Source organism: Neofelis nebulosa, chromosome 16 (genome assembly GCF_028018385.1).
Source record: "Neofelis nebulosa isolate mNeoNeb1 chromosome 16, mNeoNeb1.pri, whole genome shotgun sequence".
Taxonomy (NCBI): domain Eukaryota; kingdom Metazoa; phylum Chordata; class Mammalia; order Carnivora; family Felidae; genus Neofelis; species Neofelis nebulosa.
This window is the reverse complement of record NC_080797.1, coordinates 28,968,477-28,991,078: the sequence shown is the minus strand read 5'-3', so window position 1 is coordinate 28,991,078 and position 22,602 is coordinate 28,968,477. Positions and strand designations below refer to the sequence as shown.

Genomic DNA, 22,602 nt, shown 5'->3' with positions numbered 1-22,602 from the left:
GCTTTCCTTAACACTGTGTGTGTGAAGCTACTGTCATTTTCTTATAGTCCCTGCTTGTTGTAGAGTTGTTCCATCTCCTAAAATTTATGGCCTGTTCCTCCATAGACCTTTGGGAAGAGAATGACATTTGTCTTCTCCCAGTTCAGCCGATTGCTAGGCTTTTTGGGACATGTGCATGTATAATCATTTAGGTAAGAGCCATGTACACATACATATGTGTACTCTATATATGACCTACCATGTCCTATAGCGATCAGTTGCAGATTTTCACAATGCCTTAAAAAAAAAGAAAGAAAAAATCGCTGAGAGCAGTTATTCTTTCAGTTTTCTTGTACTTGTTTTATGAAGATTTTTTTCATGTTCTTGGTGCTGTGGTTTTCAAAATGTTTATCTGGAGCCAGCATTAACCTTTCTTTGGGCTACCTCCTCTGTTCGCCATTCAAATTACAATCCCAGTTGTTCCCTCAGTAGTTTCACAACATTTAAGAACTCTATAGCATCTGCTTCCCTCTCTCGACATCCACAAGGCTGGAATGGAGGACCCAGAAGAGGGCACAGAATTTGTCCGTTTGTGTATGCGTGTGTTCGGGTGTTTCCTCAGCACTTACCTGGGCGTTGTCCTCGGTCCTAGGGATACAAAAGCAGAAAAGATACTAGTCCCTAGTTTCAAGGAACTTAGAGTCTAAGTAACAGTCGTGGGATAAAGTACAAAAGTCAAGAAAGAAATTTGCTCGCCTGGTGTTTCTAGCCCACGGTTCGCCATCGCATCTGCTACCTCCAATCCCCACAGTCTCTCTAGAGTGCTCTTCCTGCCTCGGGGTTGAGAAATACTAGTATCTTAAATAGTTCTGTGTGTTGGACTTCCCCCAAGGGGTACTATTAAAGATAAAACAGTGCTCTTCAGAGAGAAGATGGCATTAAGGGCAACTCCAAGAGCCTAGCAAATTCTTCCCAGTATATAAGCGCACAGCCAGAGAAGCCTGCTCATCAGACATACAGAAGTGAAACCCACAGTGACAAGTCCTTTATTTGAATCATAATCGTCGCATCTAACAAATCACTGTACCAAAAATGACTGTACCCAGTGACCTTACTTAGCGGGAGCAGAGTGAGACTAAAATAACAAGCAAGGTGTCTCATTCCAACTAAAAGTGGACCAGAAAGGGTCTGCTCCTTTTGCAAACTCTGAGATCATTATCCTTCAGTTAGATAGGAAAGTAACATTAAGTATTCAGCATTACCCCCTTTAAACACTTTAGCATTTAGCGTCACCATCTGCTTCAGATCAGATGCAGAGAAGTTGATCCCTGTCTTTTCTGTATAAAATAAACACCACATTAACAGATAAATGGTACGAAGTGTCTTGGACCTAGTATGATTATATCCAATACATGGAAACCTACATTTAAACCCTGCACTCCTATCATTGACACAGTTTTATCTTACGTTGCTGCAGACAACATGGTTGCCTGAGATAAGACTGGCTCCATGTGTGTGATTCAGGCCATAAATACTCGGGTGTGCACCATATGGTGATGACATGACCGTGGGCTGAAGAATGTAGACTCGCACTATGGCTTTCCTGATGGCGCACTTTTCAGGGTCCTTTAAATGCACAGTGCTCCCTGTTTTTTTTTTTTTAATTTTTTTTAACATTTATTTATTTTTGAGACAGAGAGCATGAACAGGGGAGGGTCAGAGTAAGAGGGGGACACAGAATCTGAAACAGGCTCCAGGCTCTGAGCTGTCAGCACAGAGCCCGACGCGGGGCTCGAACCCACGGACCGCAAGATCATGACCTGAGCTGAAGTCAGACGCTCAACCGACTAAGCCACCCAGGCGCCCCAGCTCCCTGTTGATACACTTTAGCTTCTCCCAGACGCCTAGATTTTTCAGTCCCCGTCAGTTGAGGGTCACGAAAAGTCAAATACAGACTCTATGGTTATAACTTCCGGTCAGCTGTGACATATAGTCTGATTTATATTTCTTTCCAATGTATTTTAAATTCCCTTTGTTTTATCTTTGTTCATGAAAAATTACATATAATGTCATTAACTACCTTAAAAATATGAGGTTGTAGGTCTGTAATTCTCGATATTTGGCTGGCAAGGAAGCCCTTTTCATTCTTTTTGTTTTTAACAGCTTTATTGAGGTATAATTCATATACTGTAAAAGTAACCGATTTAAGTGTACAAATGAGTGACTTTTAGCGTGTTTACAGAGTTGTGTGGCTGCCACCACCATTAGTACGTTTCCATCACCCTAAAAATAAACCTCATGCCCACTTGAAGGTACTCCCCATACTTCCTGGCAGCCATCAGTCTACTTTCTCTCTATAGATTTGACTTTTCTGGACATTTTATATAAATGGAATCATACAGTATGTGGTGTTCTGTGTCAGGCTACTTTCATTTAGCATGTTTTCAAGGTTCATCCATGTTGTAGCATGTATCAGCACGTGATTCCTTTTGATTGCCAAATACTCTGTTTTGTAGATATACCACATTGTATTCATCCATTCACCAGTTGGACACTTGAGTTGTGTCTACTTTTTGGCTGTTGTGAATAATGTTGCTATGAACATCAGCTTACAGATTTTCCCCTTTTTTGATTTTTCTTAAATAAAATTAACCATTTTAAAGTAATAACTCAATGACATTTAGTACATTTGCAGTATTAGTGTCCACGTTTTTACGTGAACGTGTCTTCACTCCTCTTCAATATATACCTAGGAATGGAATTGCTAGGACATACAGTAACTCTTTGTTTAATGTTTTGAGGAATTGCCAGTCGGTTTTCCAAAGTGGCTGCACCGTTTTACATTCCCACCAACAATGTATGAGGATTCCAATTTTTTCAAGCCCTTGCCAGTACTTGTTAGGTACTGTCTGTCTTCTTTATTGTAGCCATTTTAGTGAAGTGTTATCTCACTGTAGTTTTAATTTGTGTTTCCCTAATGACCACTGATGTTGAGCACTTACAATTCTTTTATAATCCTCTAATTGCCATTTAGATTCTTTTTTGTTTAATCTATGAAAAGAAACCAGGCCGTTTACAAATTATGGCCAGAGATATTTCAATCTAGTTTATAATGCAGGGTGTTTTGCTGGATTGAGTCTAGTCACTGGAAGGATTTCAGAGTGCTCTAGTGATTAGCTCCCTAAATGCTGCCCTCTAAAATGTTTTTTTAATTGATCAGTTCTGTAACATTCCTTACCAGAACAGATTTGTTGGCTGGGGGGGGACAAGTGCTGTAAGTCGGCATCTGGTGGGTAGAAGAAAGATCCTTTGACATCAGTCAAAAGGCATGGATTCAAGTACAGACTCTACCACTTAACTTGAGCCATCTCAATTTCCTCATCCGTGAAACAACATCTAACTCTCAGGATTGTTTTAAGGATCATAGATATAAGATATATTAAAAAAAAAAAAAGGTACATTATAAAATGCAAAGTACCAGACATATATCTAAGGTTGTATGATCAAAATTATTAGTAATAATCTCTTTTCCTGATAGTAAGACTTAATAATTGCATAAATTCCAGATGGTAATATTACCTTTTTGCTTCAGAGGTTACCTAGCATCCTTTATAGCAGTGATCAGCAAATACGGCTTTGCAGTCCATATGATCTCTGTTGAAACCACTTAACTCTGCCATTTGTAATTCAAAAACAGCCAGAGACAATGCATGTATAAATAGATATGGTCACATTCCAGTAAAACACGATTTATAAAAACTGGTAAAAGGCTGGATTTAGCTCCAGGCCATAGTTTGCCCACCCCTTCTCCACAATGAAAGGCACCATCCTGTTTGTTTCCCAGGATCCTTTTATTATAACCAGACATGGCCACATGGATGGTCAGATAAGAACAATAATGATTTATTTATTTGAGATGCTTCAATATCTACAAGTGGATCACTGATGATATATTTGTAAATAATTCTCCTTAAGGAACCTCATTGCATGAGCCCCTACGTTAGTTTTTGCCACGATCTTAAGATACTTGAGTCATAACTAAGATCCCTAAAATGAGATTGCTGTAATTTCTTTATGCTTTCCCTGTTTTCTTGAAGTATTCAAAACTACTGAGCAGCTGCTGAGCAGTGGTACAAATTTAGACCCTAACAAAGATTTGAGGAAAGGACTACATTACCTTCCATCTCTGGCAGAGAGAGATCCCTTGTTGCCTGAGCAATAGTTACAGATACTAAAGAAACACTTTTCTAGTTACTTGAACCTAAAGTTCTCTTTAAGAATCCATGAGTTCATAATTTAACTATAGGTTATTTTTGGCTACATCCTACCTGATAATGGGATCCTGCCTGTCACCTTTATCAAGTTGAATTTAACTAAACTGAAACTCTTTCCTCCTGTACCTCATAGAAGCAAAGAGTCAACCCACCAAGCAGAAGAAATCAGTAGAGCAAGTCCATGGCACAAGCAATGCTAATACTCCAAATCCTGTATTTCAAGCTTATTTCCTGTGTATTTACTTCAACCTCACTGGGACCCCCGGTGCTATCTTGTGGACCATTTACTGGACCATTTCATTGAAGTTCATTTACCAACGTCTATTCTTACTCAGTTCCCCTACCCATTTCCTTCTTGTCTGACCCTTAATCAAGTCAACTAACTCCCCACACAGCCTGACTTACGAGTCACTGAAGAAATCCTAGCCATTGAGTGTGAGTGCCCTTAACTATTCTCCTCTCGCCAAAAAATCAATCTGTAGTATCATCAGTTCTTACCTCCCTTTCTCTTGTCTCCAAGGAGGAGATATCCCTGTTCTCCCCTTATAAAATTTTTACTATAATTCAAACATATCAGAAAGCACAGAAAACTAAATAATCAAGTACTATCTATCATATTAAGTGTTAAGATTTTTCCATGTTTGTTTCAAATCTTTTTCTTTATTTTTGAGAAATGAAAATGTAGGAGTCTCCTTTACCCCATTTCTCTCCCTTTTCAAATATCATTTGTACCCTAAAGTTCACATGTGTTCTTCTTATCCATATTTTGTACTTTTCCATCATAGATATGTATTCGGAAGCAATATACAGCATTATTTCATTTTTTTTTAACTTGACATAAACAGAATCATACTCTTCATGTATTTCTGTAACTTTTTGTCACTTGACTTCGTATATTCAAGATTTATCTATAGGTCTATATAGATAGACTTTAAACTTTGGCTGTCCATTAGATTCTCCTGGGGAACTTTAAACACACACACACACACACACACACACACACACACACACATACATATATACATCTGAGCCTTACTCCCAGAGATTATCATTCATTGTTCTCGGATAGAACCCAGGCTTTTTTTTTTTTTTAAATAAACCTTGTTTCTTAGAGCAATTTTAGGTTTATAGAAGATACAGAGAACTTCCATACACTCCCCCCACCAGTTTTCCGTATTATTAACATGTTACAGTGGTGTGGGTACACTGTTATAATCGATGAACCTATATTGATGCATTATTATTAACTGAAGTCTATAGTTTATATTAGGGTTTAACTGTATTATATGCTTCTGTGGATTTTGCCAAATGCCTACTATGTATTCACCATTTCTGTGTCATACAGAAGAATTTCACTGCCCTGCCCTAAAAATCCCAAAGTTTTCAAAAGTACTCCTAACTAACTCTGCAGAACTGGCAGACACATCGAAGAGAAAAGTAGCTCTCAACTGCTCTCCTGGGCTCCTTCCTATCCTTACTTGGTCTAGTAATTCTTCTCCAATACGTTATTCTTCCCATTTCTTTAATGAGGATAATTTTTGAATTTTGTACAGCCTTTCCTAGTTGTCCTTAGCAGGAATAAGTTTGCATCCACCATTACCAGAAGTAGAAGTATACCCAAGACCCCTTGAGCAAAAAAATTTAACTTGGCATTCTGGGAACATCCAGCTTTTCTCTAAACATCTTAGGCTTTCTCATTTAAAATTCCTTTGGTGCCTTTTTAATGAAACTGTCCTGCATATCACAAAGAAAAAAGAAGCAATTTACATTCAAGAAAACTAAACCCAAAGTTACAGGCCCTGAGCAGAGGAGTGAGTTGCTGTATCTTTCTGAGGTACTAAATACAGGATTTTCCAAACTCCCTTTGATGCCAGAGACCTTGTGCAAGAGTAGAATTGCCGTGTGACTTGAATAAACACTAGTCCAGCAATAATCTTCTGTAAAATAATCTTCATAATATTCTATGGATTCAATGAACATATCTAAGGAATCTCATTTAAATCCACGTTTAAGAGAAAGTTGTTACAGGTCATTGCCATAGTTTTGCTTTAAATAAGTTTTGCTTTAAATTTGGTAAAGAAATAATGCTTAGTTGAAGTCATAAGAGTAAGACCACAGGAATAGATCAGATTGTGTAGGATAAAAAAGGACAATTTGGGGGGCGCCTGCATGGCTCAGTCGTTTGAGCATCTGACTCTTGATTTCGGCTCAGGTCATGATGTCACAATTCGTGGGTTCTAGCCCCGTGTTGGGCTGTCCACTGACAACACAGAGCCTACTTCGGATCCTCTGTCCCCCTGTCTCTCTGTCCCTCCCCAGCTCATGCTATCTCTCTCAAAAATAAACAAACATTAAGAAAAAAAAAAAAGGACAACTTTGGGAGAAGAGGCTCAAGGGTAGAGAATGGTTCGGAATTAAAGGTAATGGAAAAAGCCAGCAATCAGCCACTTTGCTTATTCTAGTCGCTACTCTGCCAGCTAAAAATTCAGAACTGAAGTCCTGGCCCAGGTTTAACATAGTATAATGGAAGGAACATGAACTTTAGAGTTAAAAGGACTTGGCTTCTAATTCCAGCTCCACTTTTTAATAGTTGTATGACTTTGGGCAAATTACTTAGCCCGCTCTGGGTTGTTTCCTCCTATATAAAAATAGTAGTAAATTCTACTTCATAGGACTGTCATGGAGATTAGATTAAAAGAGATAATATATAAAAAAGCCCTAGCACAGAACCTGACACATAGTAGATACTGAATAAATGTTGGATTCCCTTCCTTTTTTTCCTTCAATCATAATATATAGAGCTTGTCTTCCATTGTTTCCTCTCTTGGACTACAAATATTAATTTCTTTTTTTTTAAATATTAAATTTATTGTCAAACTGGTTTCCATACAACACCCAGTGCTCATTCCAACAGGTGCCCTCCTCAATACCCATCACCCCCCTCCCCTCCCTCCCACTCCCCATCAACCCTCAGTTTGTTCTCAGTTTTTAAGAGTCTCTTACATTTTGGCTCCCTCCCTCTCTAACCTTTTTTTTTTTTTCCCTTCCCCTCCCCCATGGTCTTCTGTTAAGTTTCTCAGGATCCACATAAGAGTGAAAACATACAGTATCTGTCTTTCTCTTTATGGCTTATTTCACTTAGCATAACACTCTCCAGTTCCATCCACGTTGCTACAAAGGGCCATATTTCATTTCTCATTTCTTTCTCATTGCCACGTAGTACTCCATTGTGTATATAAACCACAGTTTCTTTATCCATCACCACTAAGCCAGCCCTACAAGGGATCCTAAGAGGGATACAAATATTAATTTCTAATGATATTTCTGTATAATTGGTTAATATAGTGTGCTGTTCTTCAAAAGATCTTGGTGAGGTTCACAGGAGACTGAGGCCCAGAGAGGGAATCAGAGCTAAATTTCCTGGTTTTCCAGAATCTACATTGGAGGTGAGCTCTAGACCCTAACTTGCCTGGACTCCAACACTGAATGAGTAGCACTTGGAGTTATTCCAAAAAGAACCAGAAATATGTTTCTCATATGAAATTTCCAAATAGTGAATCTCATATGTGAAAATAATCATAACTACTTAACAATGTGTTTGCCTCAGTTTATTTGTTTGCATATGAACTGGTTAGCCAAATAAGAGAGATTGCAATTGATGTCCCTACTGGTAGCACAAATGAAAGAAGCCCTAAAGTAATAATGAGCAATTGGAAAATGTGTCAGTCCTTCCTACTCTTTTCAGAGCACCCCACTTGCTGTGCCAAGTGGATACTGGCGGTGAGATTCACAACGGAGTTCAACTCCTCAAGGCCAGAGAGGATGTGGATAATGTAGAAATTTAGCAGCCATTTTCAAATAGCGGAGGAGGATAAAAGTGGGAATAATCCCTGTGTGGTATAAAGGTTTAAAACTGGATTCTGTTTCAGCCTTCCAGCGTGGGAGTATGCTTTTGGGAACCCAAAGATCTTCTATGCCAGGATTTCACCCAGCCTTTCTGACTCACCCTCTTGTCCATTATTTATCATTAGGATAGGGTAGACAAAAAGAGTAGATGTAGTTAGCATCATCCTTCCTCGTTTTGTCAAATTGCCAATTTCACATTGGGTGTTTAGACACAGTCCAGCCACATCGACAAAGCCCTGTTACAATGGCACAAAATACAAAAGCATCCACTTCGAGAGATATATCCTACAGATATACTTGCACAAGTGTGTAAAGATCTATGTACAGAGATGACCTTTGAAACATAGTTCTAATAGTAAGGAAAAAAACAGAATACCTAAATATCCATCTCTAGGGGCGTGACTTAAGTAAATTATGTTTATGATACATCCATATAATGGACTACTATGTCTCTCTTAAAATAGAATGAGGCAGGGACATCTGGGTGGCTCAGTTCGTTGAGCATCCGACTTCGACTCAAGTCATGATCTCACAGTTCGTGGGTTCAAGCCCTGCGTTGGGCTCTGTACTGACAGCTCAGGGCCTGGAGCCTGCTTCGGATTCTGTGTCTTCCTCTCTCTCTACCCCTCCCCCACTCACACTCTGTCTCTCTCTCTCAAAAAAGAATAAACATGAAAAAAAATTTTTTTAAGAGAATGAGGCAAAAGCGTGAGTACATGTGTGGAATATGTCCACAATATTTTGTTTAAAAAATTAATAGAAGGAGACCCGTGCAGACCCATGCAGGTGAACCCAGAGTCTCAGCCTGGGACATCCCCTTTGGCAGGGCTAGACACGTAAACACAAAAACAGACACATACCTCTGCCATCTACAATCAGGTCTTAGGGAATCCATACTTCCCCTGCCTCTCAAAGAAGTGTAGAAGCCAAAGGACTTTGAACACCAGAGCCTGGGAGGAAAAGAGACTGAATCTACTGTGAAGAAAATAGAAAAGCTGGGAAAAAAGATAGGTGGGTAACTGTGAACTGGAGGAGATTAAAAAAAGGCCGCGTGGGAACGAAGGGGAGAGACCGTCTTCTGCAGAGAGACAAAAGGAAGAGAAAGAGCGGCTAGAAAAATGCAGGACCCTATTTGGACAGGAGAAAGACCTCAGACTGAGACTGAGAGGCATCCCATCTCTAACTGCGGGGCTTTCTTCGGACTGGGGCCAGCTCCCTGTTCGAGCACCTGGGGAGAAGAGGGGAGTCAGGCCTGGGTGCGGGTATAGGTCAGGGTCTCGGTCCGCAGCTGGAGAAAAGTCGCTCCCTCCCTGGAGGGCTGCGCGCTAGTACAGAACCTGCCTGCGTCCGCCACCCCCAGGCACGGTGGCTGGGCCAAGGGCTCAGTCTGCGGGAGGATAAGGCCGCCATTTCCCTAGAGTGCTGTGGGAAAAGACAAAGGCTGCCTGCGTCCACCACCCCAGTGGCTCGCGGTGAGGGTGAGGGCGGCGGCTCAGTACACAGTGGGAGAAGGCGTTCCTCCCTGAAGTGCTGTGGCACAGACAAAGCCAGCCAGGACTACATATCACCGCACTGGGAGGCCCACAGTGCCACAGCGCACGGAGCGGGACTTTGAATCCTAGCCAAGCGCAGGGTCAGGGGAGTTGGTGGAGTGAGAAGGACCGCCCCATCTGTGCCCATGGCACAGTGAAGCTGACTGAAACTGAGTCCACCGGTCCGGCTCCGTGGAAAAGAGACTGGGGGATCATCATTACCGCCCCACCACCACCACCACCACCAAGGCGGGGCCTCAAGGATCACTCCCAGGGCGTGATCACTCCCATAGTGGAGGTGGGTTCACAATATGCCAAACCACGCCCCCTTGCACTGGGTAACTGCGTATCCACCCAAGGGGCACAGACCCTGCGGACAGCTCCTCCTGACAAGCGATGCAGCGTTGCCTGGATTAACCCTAGGTCAATTCTGGATATATAGATATATTCTCCCCCTCTCCCCATTTCTCCTCCTTATCTCTTCCTTCCCCTAGGCTGGTTACTCTGGTTATTAGTCTGTCTAAACAGACATATTTAATCCATTGTCTTGATACATGTTTTATACCTCCTTTCTCTCTCTCTGATATAACTAAGCCATATAGTTTCTCTGTCTGGGTAACTTTATCTTTGTTTCATTTTCCCCACCTCCTTCTTTATTTTCCTTTCTCTCTCTCTCTGGATTAAGCCTTTTAGTCTCTCTGCCTAATCAATGTTTATTTTTTCTCCCCACCCCCCGCTCCTCTCATTTCTCTCTTTGTGTGTGCTCTTCTATCAGCACTGCCTCTATCCTCTTCTTTACTTACAGTCTTCTTTACAAAAAGCTTTTGGGCTTTTTGTTTTTAGCCTTTAGGTTTTTGTTTTTGTTTATTTGTTTGTGTTATTTGTTTGTGTGCTTGAGTGTTTCTGTCTCCTGTTTGTCTATCTGTTTTCCTTTATAGGGCTACTCCAAAGAACAAATCAAAGCACATCTGGTGGAGGGTCCAAAATATTACTGCAAGTAGGGTCATAAAATAAAGTCACAACAACAGAGAGCAAGTAACAATCCCCCAAAAAAAACACCTCCTGAAGGGCAAGGCCCTGGACAGTGTATGACCCTCCTTTAATATAGCAGTGCTCACAGGTGCAGAGCATACAACAAGCTTTTAAAACACGTAAGGGACAGAAAACTAGCCAAAATGACAAAACAGAAGAATTCTCCTGAAAAGAAATTCCAGGAAGTAGCTACAGCTAACAAATGGACCAAAACCAATTTAAGCAATATACCGGAACAAGAATTTAGAATAATAATCATAAAATCAATCACTGGGCTTGAAAAAAGCATAGAGGACAGCAGAGAATCTATTGCTACAGAGATCAAGGGAGTAAAAAATGGTCATGATGAATTAAAAAATGCACAAATGAGGTGCAAAATAAAATGGAGGTGGCTACAGCGCAGATTGAAGAGGCAGAAGAGAGTATAGGTGAATTAGAAGATAAAATTATGGAAAAAGAAGAAGCTGAGAAAAAGAGAAAAAAATCCAGGAGTACAAGGGGAGAATTAGAGAACTAAGTGATGCAATCAAATGGAACAATATCCATATCATAGGAATTCCAGAAGAAGAAGAGAGAAAGGGGCTGAAGGTGTATTTGAACGAATCATAGCTGAGAACTTCCCTGATCTGGGGAAGGAAACAGGCATTGAAATCCAAGAGACACAGAGAACATAACTTGAATCAATCTTCTGCACGACATATCATAGTGAAACTGGCAAGATACAAGGATAAATAGAGAATTCTGAAAGCAGCTAGGGATAAACGGTCCTTAACATACAAAGGTAGACACATAAGGGTAGTCGCAGACCTATCTACTGAAACTTGGCAGGACAGAAAGGAATGGCAGGAAACCTTCAATGTGATGAACAGAAAAACATATGCAGCCAAGAATCCTTTACCCAGCAAGTCCGTCATTCAGAATAGGAAGAGAGATGAAGGTTTTCCCAAACAAACAAAAACTGAAGGAATTCATCACCACTAAACCAGCCCTACAAGAGACCCTAAGGGGAGACTCTGTGAGAGAAATGTTGCAAGGATCACAAAGTACCAGAGACACCACTACAAGCATGAAACCTACAGATACCACAATGACTCTAAACCCATTTCTTTCAGTAATAACACTGAATGTAAATGGACTAAATGCTCCAACCAAAAGACATAGGGTATCAGAATGGATTAAAAAAAAAAAAAAAAAACAAAACAAAACAAGACCCATCTATTTTCTGTCTACAAGAGACTCATTTTAGACCTGAGGACACCTTCAGATTGAAAGTGAGGGGATGGAGAACTATCTATCATCTGCTACTGGAAGTCAAAAGGAAGCTGGAGTAGCCATACTTATATCAGACAAACTAGACTTTAAATTAAAGGTTGTAACAAGAGATGAAGAAGGGCATTATATAATAATTACAGGGTCTATCCATCAGGAAGAGCTAACAATTATAAATGTCTATGCACCAAATTCGGAAGCTCCCAAATATATAAAACAATTAATCACAAACATAAGCAAACTTATTGGTAAGAATGTGGTAATTGCAGGAGACTTTAATACTCCACTTACAACAATGGATAGAACATATAGACAAAGAATAAATGAAGAAACAAAGGCCCTGAATGATATATTGGATCAGATGAACTTGACAGATATATTTAGAACTCTGCATCCCAAAGCAACAGAATATACTTTCTTCTCAAGTGCACATGGAACATTCTCCAAGATAGATCACATACTGGGTCACAAAACAGCCCTTAATAAGTGTACAAGAATTGAGATCATACCATACACACTTTCAGACCACAATACTATGAAACTTGAAATCAACCACAGGAAAAAGTCTGGAAAACCTCCAAAAGCATAGGGGTTAAAGAACATCCTACTAAAGAATGAATGAGTCAACCAGGCAATTAGAGAAGAAATTAAAACATATGTGGAAACAAATGAAAATGAAAACACAACAATCCAAACCCTTTGGGATGCAGCGAAGGCAGTCCTGAGAGGAAAATACATTGCAATCCAGGCCTATCTCAAGAAACAAGAAAAATCCCAAATACAAAATCTAACAGTACACCTAAAGGAAATAAAAGCAGAACAGCAAAGACACCCCAAACCCAGCAAAAGAAGAGAAATAAAGATCAGAGCAGACATAAACAATATAGAATCTAAAAAAAAAAAAAAAAAAACAGTAGAGCAGATCAATGAAACCAAGAGTTGGCTTTTTGAAAAAATAAACAAAATTGATAAACCTCTAGCCAGGCTTCTCAAAAAGAAAAGGGAGAGGACCCAAATAGATAAAATCATGAATGAAAATGGAATTATTACAACCAATCCCTCAGAAAAGCAAGCAATTATCAGGGAATACTATGAAAAATTACCTGCCAACAAACTGGACAACCTGGAAGAAATGGACAAATTCCTAAGCACCCACACACTTCCAAAAATCAAACAGGAAGAAATAGAAAATTTGAACAGACCCATAACCAGTGAAGAAATTGAATCAGTCATCAAAAATCTCCCAACAAATAAGAGTCCAGGACCAGATGGCTTACCTGGGGAATTCTACCAGACATTTAAAGCAGAGATAGTACCTATTCTTCTCGAGCTGTTCCAAAAAATAGAAAGGGAAGGAAAACTTCCAGACTCATTCTATGAAGCCAGCATTACTTTGATTCCTAAACCAGACAGAGACCCAGCAAAAAAAGAGAACTACTGGCCAATATCCCTGATGAATATGGATGCAAAAATTCTCAACAAAATACTAGCAAATTGAAATCAACAGCATATGAAAAGAATTATTCACCATGATCAAGTGGGATTCACTCCTGGGCTGCAGGGCTGGTTCAGTATTCACAAATCAATTAATGTGATACATCACATTAATAAAAGAAAAGATAAGAACCATATGATCCTGTCAACCAATGCAGAAAAAGCATTTGACAAAATTCAGCATCCTTTCCTAATAAAAACCCTCAAGAAAGTTGGGATAGAAGGAACATACTTAAACATCATAAAAGCCATTTATGAAAAGCCCACAGCTAATATCATCCTCAATGGGGAAGAACTGAGAGCTTTCCCCCTGAGATCAGGAACACGACAGGGATGTCCACTCTCACTGCTGTTGTTTAACATAGTGTTGGAAGTTCTAGCATCAGCAATCAGACAACAAAAGGAAATCAAAGGCATCAAAATTGGCAAAGATAAAGTCAAGCTTTTCACTTTTTGCAGATGACATGATACTATACATGGAAAACCTAATAGACTCCACCAAAAGTCTGCTAGAACTGATGCATGAATTCAGCAAAGTCGCAGGATACAAAATTAATGTACAGAAATCAGTTGCATTCTTATACATTAATAGTGAAGCTGGGGCGCCTGGGTGGCGCAGTCGGTTAAGCGTCCGACTTCAGCCAGGTCACGATCTCGCGGTCCGTGAGTTCGAGCCCCGCGTCAGGCTCTGGGCTGATGGCTGGGAGCCTGGAGCCTGTTTCCGATTCTGTGTCTCCCTCTCTCTCTGCCCCTCCCCCGTTCATGCTCTGCCTCTCTCTGTCCCAAAAATAAATTAAAAAAAAAAAAATTAAAAAAAAAAAATAGTGAAGCAACAGAAAGACAAATAAAGAAACTGATCCCATTCACAATTGCACCAAGAATCATAAAATACCTAGGAATAAACCTAACCAAAGATATAAAAGATCTGTATGCTAAAAACTATAGAAAGCTTATGAAGGAAATTGAAGAAGATACAAAGAAATGGAAAAACATTCTGTGCTCATGGATTGGGAGAATAAATATTGTTAAAATGTCAATACTACCCAAAACAATCTACACATTCAGTGCAATCCCAATCAAAATTGCACCAGCATTCTTCTCAAAGCTAGAACAAGCAATCCTAAAATTTGTATGGGACCACAAAAGGCCCTGAATAGCCAAAGTAATATTGAAGAAGAAGACCAAAGTGGGAGGCATCATAATCCCAGACTTTAGCCTCTACTACAAAACTGTAATCACCAAGACAGCATGGTATCGGCACAAAAACAGACACATAGACCAATGGAATAGAATGGTGACTCCAGAATTGGACCCACAAATGTATGGCCAACTAATCTTTGACAAAGCAGGAAAGAAAATTCAGTGGAAAAAAGACAGTCTCTTTAACCAATGGTGCTGGGAGAACTGGACAGAAACATGCAGAAGAATGAAACTAGACCACTTTCTTACACCATTCACAAAGATAAACTCAAAATGGATGAAAGACTTGTATGTGAGACAAGAAACCATAAAAACCCTAGAGGAGAAAGCAGGAAGAAACCTCTCTGACCTCAGCTGCAGCAATTTCTTATGTGACACATCTCCAGAGGCAAGGGAATTAAAAGCAAAAATGAACTATTGGGACCTCATCAAGATAAAAAGCTTCTGCACTGCAAAGGAAACAATCAACAAAACTAAAAGGCAACCAATGGAATGGGAAAAGATATTTTCAAATGACATATTGGATAAAGGGCGAGTATCCAAAATCTATAAAGAACTCACCAAACCCCACACCCGAAAAACAAATAATCCAGTTTCGAAGAAATGGGCAGAAGACATGAATAGACACTTTTCTAAAGAAGACATCTAGATGGCCAACAGGCACATGAAAAGAGGCTCAACATCACTCCTCATCAGGGAAATACAAATCAAAACCACACTCAGATATCACCTCACGCCAGTCAGAGGGAGCTAAAATGAACAAATCAGGAGACTATAGATGCTGGCGAGGATGTGGAGAAACGGGAACCCTCTTGCACTGTTGGTGGGAATGCAAACTGGTGCAGCCACTCTGGAAAACAGTGTGGAGGTTCCTCAAAAAATTGAAAATAGATCTACCCTATGATCCAGCAATAGCACTGCTAGGAATTTACGCAAGGGATACAGGAGTGATGATGCATAGGGGCACTTGTACACCAATGTTTACAGCAGCACTTTCAACAATAGCTAAATTATGGAAAGAGCCTAAATGTCCATCAACTGATGAATGGATAAAGATGTGGTTTATGTATACAATGGAATACTACTTGGCAATGAGAAAGAATGAAATCTGGCCATTTGTAGCAACATGGATGGAACTGGAGAGTGTTATGCTAAGTGAAATAAGTCAGGCAGAGAAAGACAGATACCGTATGTTTTCACTCATACGTGGATTCTAAGAAACTCAACAGAAGACCAGGGGGAAGGGGAGGGGCAGGGGAAGTTACAGAGAGGGAAGGAAGCAAACCGTAAGAGACTCTTAAAATACTGAGAACAAACTGAGGGTTGATGGGGGGTGGGGGGAAGGGAAAGTGGGTGATGGACATTGAGGAGGGCACCTGTTGGGATGAGCACTGGGTGTTGGGTGAAACCAATTTGACAATACATTTCATTAAATAAATAAATAAAATTAATAGAAGAATATCTAATTTTTTATTTATATTTTTAAAGTGTTTTAAAATCACTTATAGCATATGGACCTTTTATGGATCACAATTCAGACCAAAATAAATTATTTCTTTGTTTGAGGCAGTCAGGGAAATCTGAACACTGGATATTTGATATTATAGGGTCCATGTTAATTTTAGGTATGATAATGATGTTGAGCTTTGTTTTAAAAAGAGCCTTTATCAGGGCACCTGGGTAGTTCAGTCGGTTAAGCATCCCTCTTGATTTCAGTTCAGGTCATGATCCCCAGGGTTGTGGGATCAAGCCCTGCATCGGGCTCTGTGCTGAGCATGGAACCTGCTTGAGATATTCATTCTTTCTCTCTCTCTCTCTCTCTCTCTCTCTCTCTCTCTCTCTCTCTCTCTCTCTCTCTCTCTCCCTCCCTCCCTCCCTCTCTCCTCTCTCTCTCTCTCCCTGCCTCCCTCCCTGCCTCCCTCCCTGCCTCCCTCCTTCCCTCCCTCTATGCCTCTTTCCCACTTGCACTCTCTAGCATTCTCTCACTTTCTCTCTCAAATAAAAATTTAAATAGAGCCCTTATCTTTTTTGAGGCATTTACTTAAATAGTTATATAGTAACTTAAAAGATGTTTGGAATTTGCTTCAAAATAATTCAGTCATGGGGACTGGGGAATAGGGGCAAGAGTATAAATAAAATAAGATTGGCCATGAATTGCTGTTTTGGACATATGCAGGTATTCTAGGCAAAAACAACCTGCATTTCAAGGAACAAAGCAGGCAAAAGTAGCTTAAGTTTTTTAAGAGAATACCTCTCCAGATCCACTTATTAGGTGCCAAACTTCATTGTTAGTATCTTCCTTTCCTCAGGGTTTCCTGCTTTAACTCACTTCACCCAGATATAGGCAGAAGAGTAAAATGATTGCCAGAGAATATATGACTATCCAGAAATTTTCAAAATTATTCTGACTTCCTTTTGGAGAAGCCAGGTGAAGGGGGCAAACATTAGTACATGCGTGGGACCTATTCAGTCATACTAGAGAAAATTTATTGCTGATGGCAATCAAACCTATGTTGTTTTTGTAGGGATGAACAGATGTGATCACTTTAGGGTGTGTTAGTCAAGGTGAGGGGTGCTAGCTGCTGTAACAAACCTGTAGGATCTCAGTGATTTGAGAACGGTTTTTTCTCTCTCACATTGCAGTTCAGGGAAGATTATTAGGCAGGCTCCCTCCATGTAGTAGTTCTGAAATAGTCTAGGGCCTCAGACTCCTCCGCTGGATCTTCCAGCCCGCAGTCAAGAGAAGCAATAGAAAGTGGGGGGGGGGGGGGGGGGGGCGGATTGGGGCCAAGCCTAGATGCAACATACTATTTCTGCCCATACTTCACCGGGCAGAATTCAGTCAAATGGCCCACCTAACCGTAAAGGAAGCTGGGAAACATCTTTTCCCAAATGCCCAGGAAGAAAATGAGATGGAAATCAGTGACCACACTGCATTATCTTTGTCAGAAAAGATGTGGGGAAAGAATTACATCCAGCATAGCAGAAAAGAGGGGTAATAAGTAGATTTGTTGCCAGAGACTGCTAAGATAGAGACCATTTAAGTTAGCTTGTTGCCACAGGACTAGTCTTTATCCCCATGAGTAGATTGGTTTTGCTGGCCATGGACATTGTTAAGGCAAGACTCTACTCTCATTTGTTAGTACAACAAACCTAGAGGCCACTAACTCACTACCGACGGTCCTCTTCAGCTGGGCTAATAATTGACTTGATTTCTTTTTCAGGGTTTGAGTAAAAAAGTTGGCGTGTCCTCCTCTATCCTCCAAGGTCTCTGGATCTCCTACAGCACAGAAGGCCTTTCCATGGCATTGGCATCTTTACGAAATCTCTACACTCCAAATATAAAGGTAAATGCATGTAAATGACAGATTAAAGAATTAGCTGTGCAAAAGTAAAATTAGGACATTTAAGTGGCTGTTTAATTGATCTTTGACTTGCCTTAGACTGTCTCCTACCAGTCAGTCTTTTATTGATAATCTAATGTATTTTACACTTGGTCTTAGCCAAAAGGCAGAGAAGCAGTAATAATCGGATGTATTTTAAATTGTTGCATTTTCTTCTGTGAATTGAAGACCAGACCTCTTAAACTACTACCTTCTCTGAGCTGGCTCTGATTTATAGGATCAGGTGCTCCTGCTTCTAGGCAGTAAATTGATCTCAGGTAGGCTTTGTGTCAGTAGGAGCTTTTCTGAACTGTTGTTCACTTAGCAGAGACTGTGTGAACACAACTACTGTGTGGGTGACATTTGCGCTCATGACTGAGCAGCTCATGTAAAGGAGACATTTTACCACCCTTTCTAAAGGCAAAGTATTGAGAAAGGAGCAAGTGAAGACTATAAAATAGGGCAGCTACTAGATGCTGCTGGGTGCTGTTGTGGGGTCCCAGGGGACTTGATTAAAGGTGGCTGAAAGATTGCAACTGATCTTGGCCTGTGTGTAATTTCTGTTTACTTCTTTCCAGGTCAGCCGACTCCTGATCTTGGGAGGTGCCAACATTAACTACCGGACAGAGGTTTTAAATAATGCTCCAATTCTGTGTGTGCAGTCTCATCTTGGTTACACAGAAATGGTGGCCCTGCTGTTGGAGTTTGGGGCCAACGTGGATGCGTCTTCGGAAAGCGGCCTGACTCCTCTGGGCTATGCCGCGGCAGCAGGCTACCTGAGCATCGTTGTGCTGCTGTGCAAGAAACGTGCCAAGGTAATTGCTGCCCCACTCTGCTCCTCTTCCTTTCCTCCCTTTTCCTCCCTCCCTGCTGTCGAGTCTTCCTTGTCTCCTGTGTTATCTCACGAGTCTAGGCAGAGCACATCAAATACATTAGGGAGCAAATCACAGGGAGGCCGGTGTGTGTCCACTTGCCACTGCCCATTCCACACCTGGACACAGTTTTGAAACCCCTGGGAGGTACTTAGGAAACTGCGTTTATCAGCAGCCACAAAAAGTCCCCACCTAACTGCCAAGGAGTTTTCTACTGGGCACAGGGTGAGGAAGGAAGGAGAAGTGCAGGAGCAAAGACCCTGCGCTGGGAGGGCCTAACTGAACTGTGCCCACAGACTCTGAGCCTTTCATATGTAGGGAAGGAAAACTAGCCACGGAGGTGAGAACAGGGGCCAGACTCCCTGACCCTAGCCTTGAGGACCAGCGCCATAGTGGTATGGGGAGAACATGATTCAGATGCCCTCAGAAGTGTCTCTGCTGGTGTATTTTAATTCTCAGAAGACCTTTCTGAAAAAGTGTTTGCTTCGTGGTATTTCAAGAGCTGCTGATAAAAAAAGAAAGAAAGAAAACTCTCTTTCAAAATTTTGGTGAAAAGAAAAATGCTGGTCTCAAAAATGTCGGCCTCTAAGGAAAATTGTAGCCTTGTGGCATTTTGTTTGTCTTGAAAACAAACTGACGATTTTAGTGGCTTTGCGGTGAAATATAAGTAATATGTATGACCTCATTCTGAGGTGTCCAGTGTTCTTACCAGGGAAGAAGGGGGGGACTCCTGAGACTTTCGGGAACTGGGACTCGAGACTCTCAGTTAAATCCCAGAGCCTTAGATATTTACTGTGACACAGACCTATAATGTCCACCTATAATCCTGCTCATTTGAATGAACATCTCTAAAAACAGAACAACTGGACCTTGTTACTACTGCTGCAAACTCATATTCTGATCTCAGTTGGATCTTCCCTACAGCCCAGTTCTCATTCTAAGCCCTCTCTCGTTTTCCCCAGAGCAGATACGGAAATCATTTGCATTCTTCCCAAGATCCTGCCCAACCTCTCCTGCCCTCCTACATTACCGAGATTGAGTTCATCTCAATGTGCCTTCATCTCAAGACTATTAATCCTTACCTACGCTCGCTTCACTGCTGCCTCAAAGGAGGAAGTGCTTCCCTTCCTTTCCAGAGCACTTGGCTCCACCTGTGTTTTCTATCTCTGTGTTGCTCTTCTCTCACATTTCGTTTCATTCTCTTTCCGAATTCTCAACAAACCTATGAATGTGTCCTGTAACCCAGACAGCAACTTCCCACCCTCCTGCTGACTGGAAGCACCACTCCATCTCTTCCCTTCCACACCCACCAATCCTGTCCTATGAGCCATCTCTACCTGCTTCCTCACTGCTCCTTCACCACTTGTAGTCTGGCCTCCATGAAAGAAAGAGGAGTTAAGTCATTAAAATAAAAAACTTTGGGATCAAACGTCACATGGTCAAAGCCTACATTTACACTTACTTTCTGTGAGCACTTGGATGAGTCATTTAACCTCTGTCTCACTATATGCATCCATCAAAAGGATTAATAGGGTCACCGTGAGAATTAAAAGTGATAAAGCCTTTTTAAAAAGAGAGAAAGTCTCTTTTCATCTCTTTCAGGGCCTAATAAAAAATATTCCTTAAAAAAAAATGGCGGAGGAGATGCCTGGCTTGTTCTGTCAGTGGAGCATGTGACTCTTGGTTTTGGGGTCGTGAGTTTGAACCCCACGTTGGGTGTAGAGATTACTTAAAAATAAAATCTTTAAAAACCAACCAACGAACAAAACACCTAACCTCTTGACATTCAACCGAAGCTACTCTCAAAAGTTGTTAACAACTGCCAATCACCAAGTAAAGTAACTTTTCTCATTCCTCACCCCTTTAAACCTCTCCATAGTGTTGGCAATATTGACACATTTCCCAGAATTTGTAGCACAGGGTTGGTTCCCTTCCTGCCTGTCTGGTTGGTTGCTCTTCTCTCTTCCTTCTCCTAATGACACTGTTCACGGAGATTCTCTCCTTTGGTCTTCTCCACCCTCAAACTCTCTCCCATGGCATCAGCACCAAAATACTGAAGAATTTGTAGTTATTTGTAGAATATTATTATTTTTATAATGTTCTTCATTTGTAGGTTGATCTTTTCTCAGCATTAGATGAGAGATCTTTAAAAAAATTTTTTTTTTAACGTTTAATCATTTTTGAGAGACAGAGGCAGAGCATGAGTGGGGAAGGGGCAGAGAGAGGGAGACATAGAATCTGAAACAGGCTCCAGGCTCTGAGCTGTCAGCACAGAGCCCAACACAGGGCTCGAACTCACAAACTACGAGATCATGACCTGAGCTGAGGTCAGACACTCAACCGACTGAGCCACCCAAGCACCCCAATGAGAGATCTTTTAGATAGATCTTTCCTCATTGTCAGATCCCCTGTTCCAGGGATGCTAACCTCTCTCCCTTGGGCAGGACTGTGCCTTCCAGATTTCTCAGTTCTGAAGCCACTGTGTTTCCCTTTGTAATTAAGAAGTACCTTTTAGGGATATGCTTTGAGACTAGGCAGATAGCTTGTTTCTTGTGCTTTTGCTCACTGATTTTAGGGTCCCACCTGTCAGAGATTCTTGCTGCAATAATGATTGCTATGGTGTTTTTGCCTAATGGCGAGTTTCTGTTTCCCTCATTCCTTCAACATTTATTAATTAGAATTTTAATGTAAAGAAGAGTTGTCCCTTCTCCCCTGTGTATGTATTGGATTATTTATTTATAGCACTATGGGTTCCTTTATTTATGTTATGTTATGACCTATGTAACCCATTACCATTATTATTTATTTTCTTTCTCAAATTGCCCAAGATTTGGCCTTTGGGACCTCCCTCAAGTTGGTTCCTGTATCCTTTCAACTTCCACTAAATTATTTTATGAGTGTTTCTGTGCTTTATGGCACCGCAAGATGTTCCATACTCATTGTTTACTAGTAATGCCCCAGCCCAGGAATTAATCATTTCTCCATTGAGCCAAAACACATTTTATTCATCCTCTTAGTTTTTGAAAATACAGTATGCGCATGAAAATTCTCAATGACTCTCCATTACCTACTGATTAAAATTCAGACAACTTAGCCTGGCATTCAGAAGTATCCATACCCTGGTCCCAAAAGACCCTCTCAACTTTGTAGTTGAAACTTCCCCTTCATGTGCCTTACCTTACAACAACTAGAGTTAGTCATTAACTATCTCAGCCAGTTGAGATGGGCCTTTTCTTAGTCTGTTGGGGCTGCTATGACAAAATACCGTAGACTGAGTGGCTAATAGACAACATTTATTTCTCACAGTTCCGAAACTAAGTCTCAAGACCATGGTGCCAGCAGATCCGGCATCTGGTGAGAGCTTCCTGGTTTATAGACAGCACCTTCTCACTATGTCCTCCCATAGTGGAACAGGGAAAGCAAGCTCTCTGCGACCTTTCTATTAGGACACTGATCACTTCTCCATTTAATATCATTACACTGGGGATGAGAAATCCAACATACAATTCAAGAGGACAAAAACATTCAGACTATAGCACCTTTCCTTCAGAATCTGTTCCTGATTCTAGTTGGGAATTCTCTCCAGTTTTATTGCACTTTTACTTTCCATATGACATTTATTATTCCTTGTTGGGTAGGCTTTTGTTTATATTGGTCGCAC

General features: G+C 40.9%; 1 protein-coding gene across 11 annotated transcripts in view; it reads left to right on the top strand.

Annotated features, from left to right (window-relative positions):
- The window catches only part of TANC2 (tetratricopeptide repeat, ankyrin repeat and coiled-coil containing 2), a 364,297-nt gene that overhangs the window by 310,033 nt on the left and 31,662 nt on the right, over nucleotides 1-22,602 (top strand). For all 11 annotated transcript variants that reach the window (XM_058703494.1, XM_058703493.1, XM_058703491.1 and 8 more), the window contains 2 exons: nucleotides 17,911-18,033; nucleotides 18,648-18,884. In XM_058703494.1, coding sequence (XP_058559477.1) covers nucleotides 17,911-18,033; nucleotides 18,648-18,884 — 360 coding nt within the window. The remainder of the gene's footprint in view (nucleotides 1-17,910; nucleotides 18,034-18,647; nucleotides 18,885-22,602) is intronic.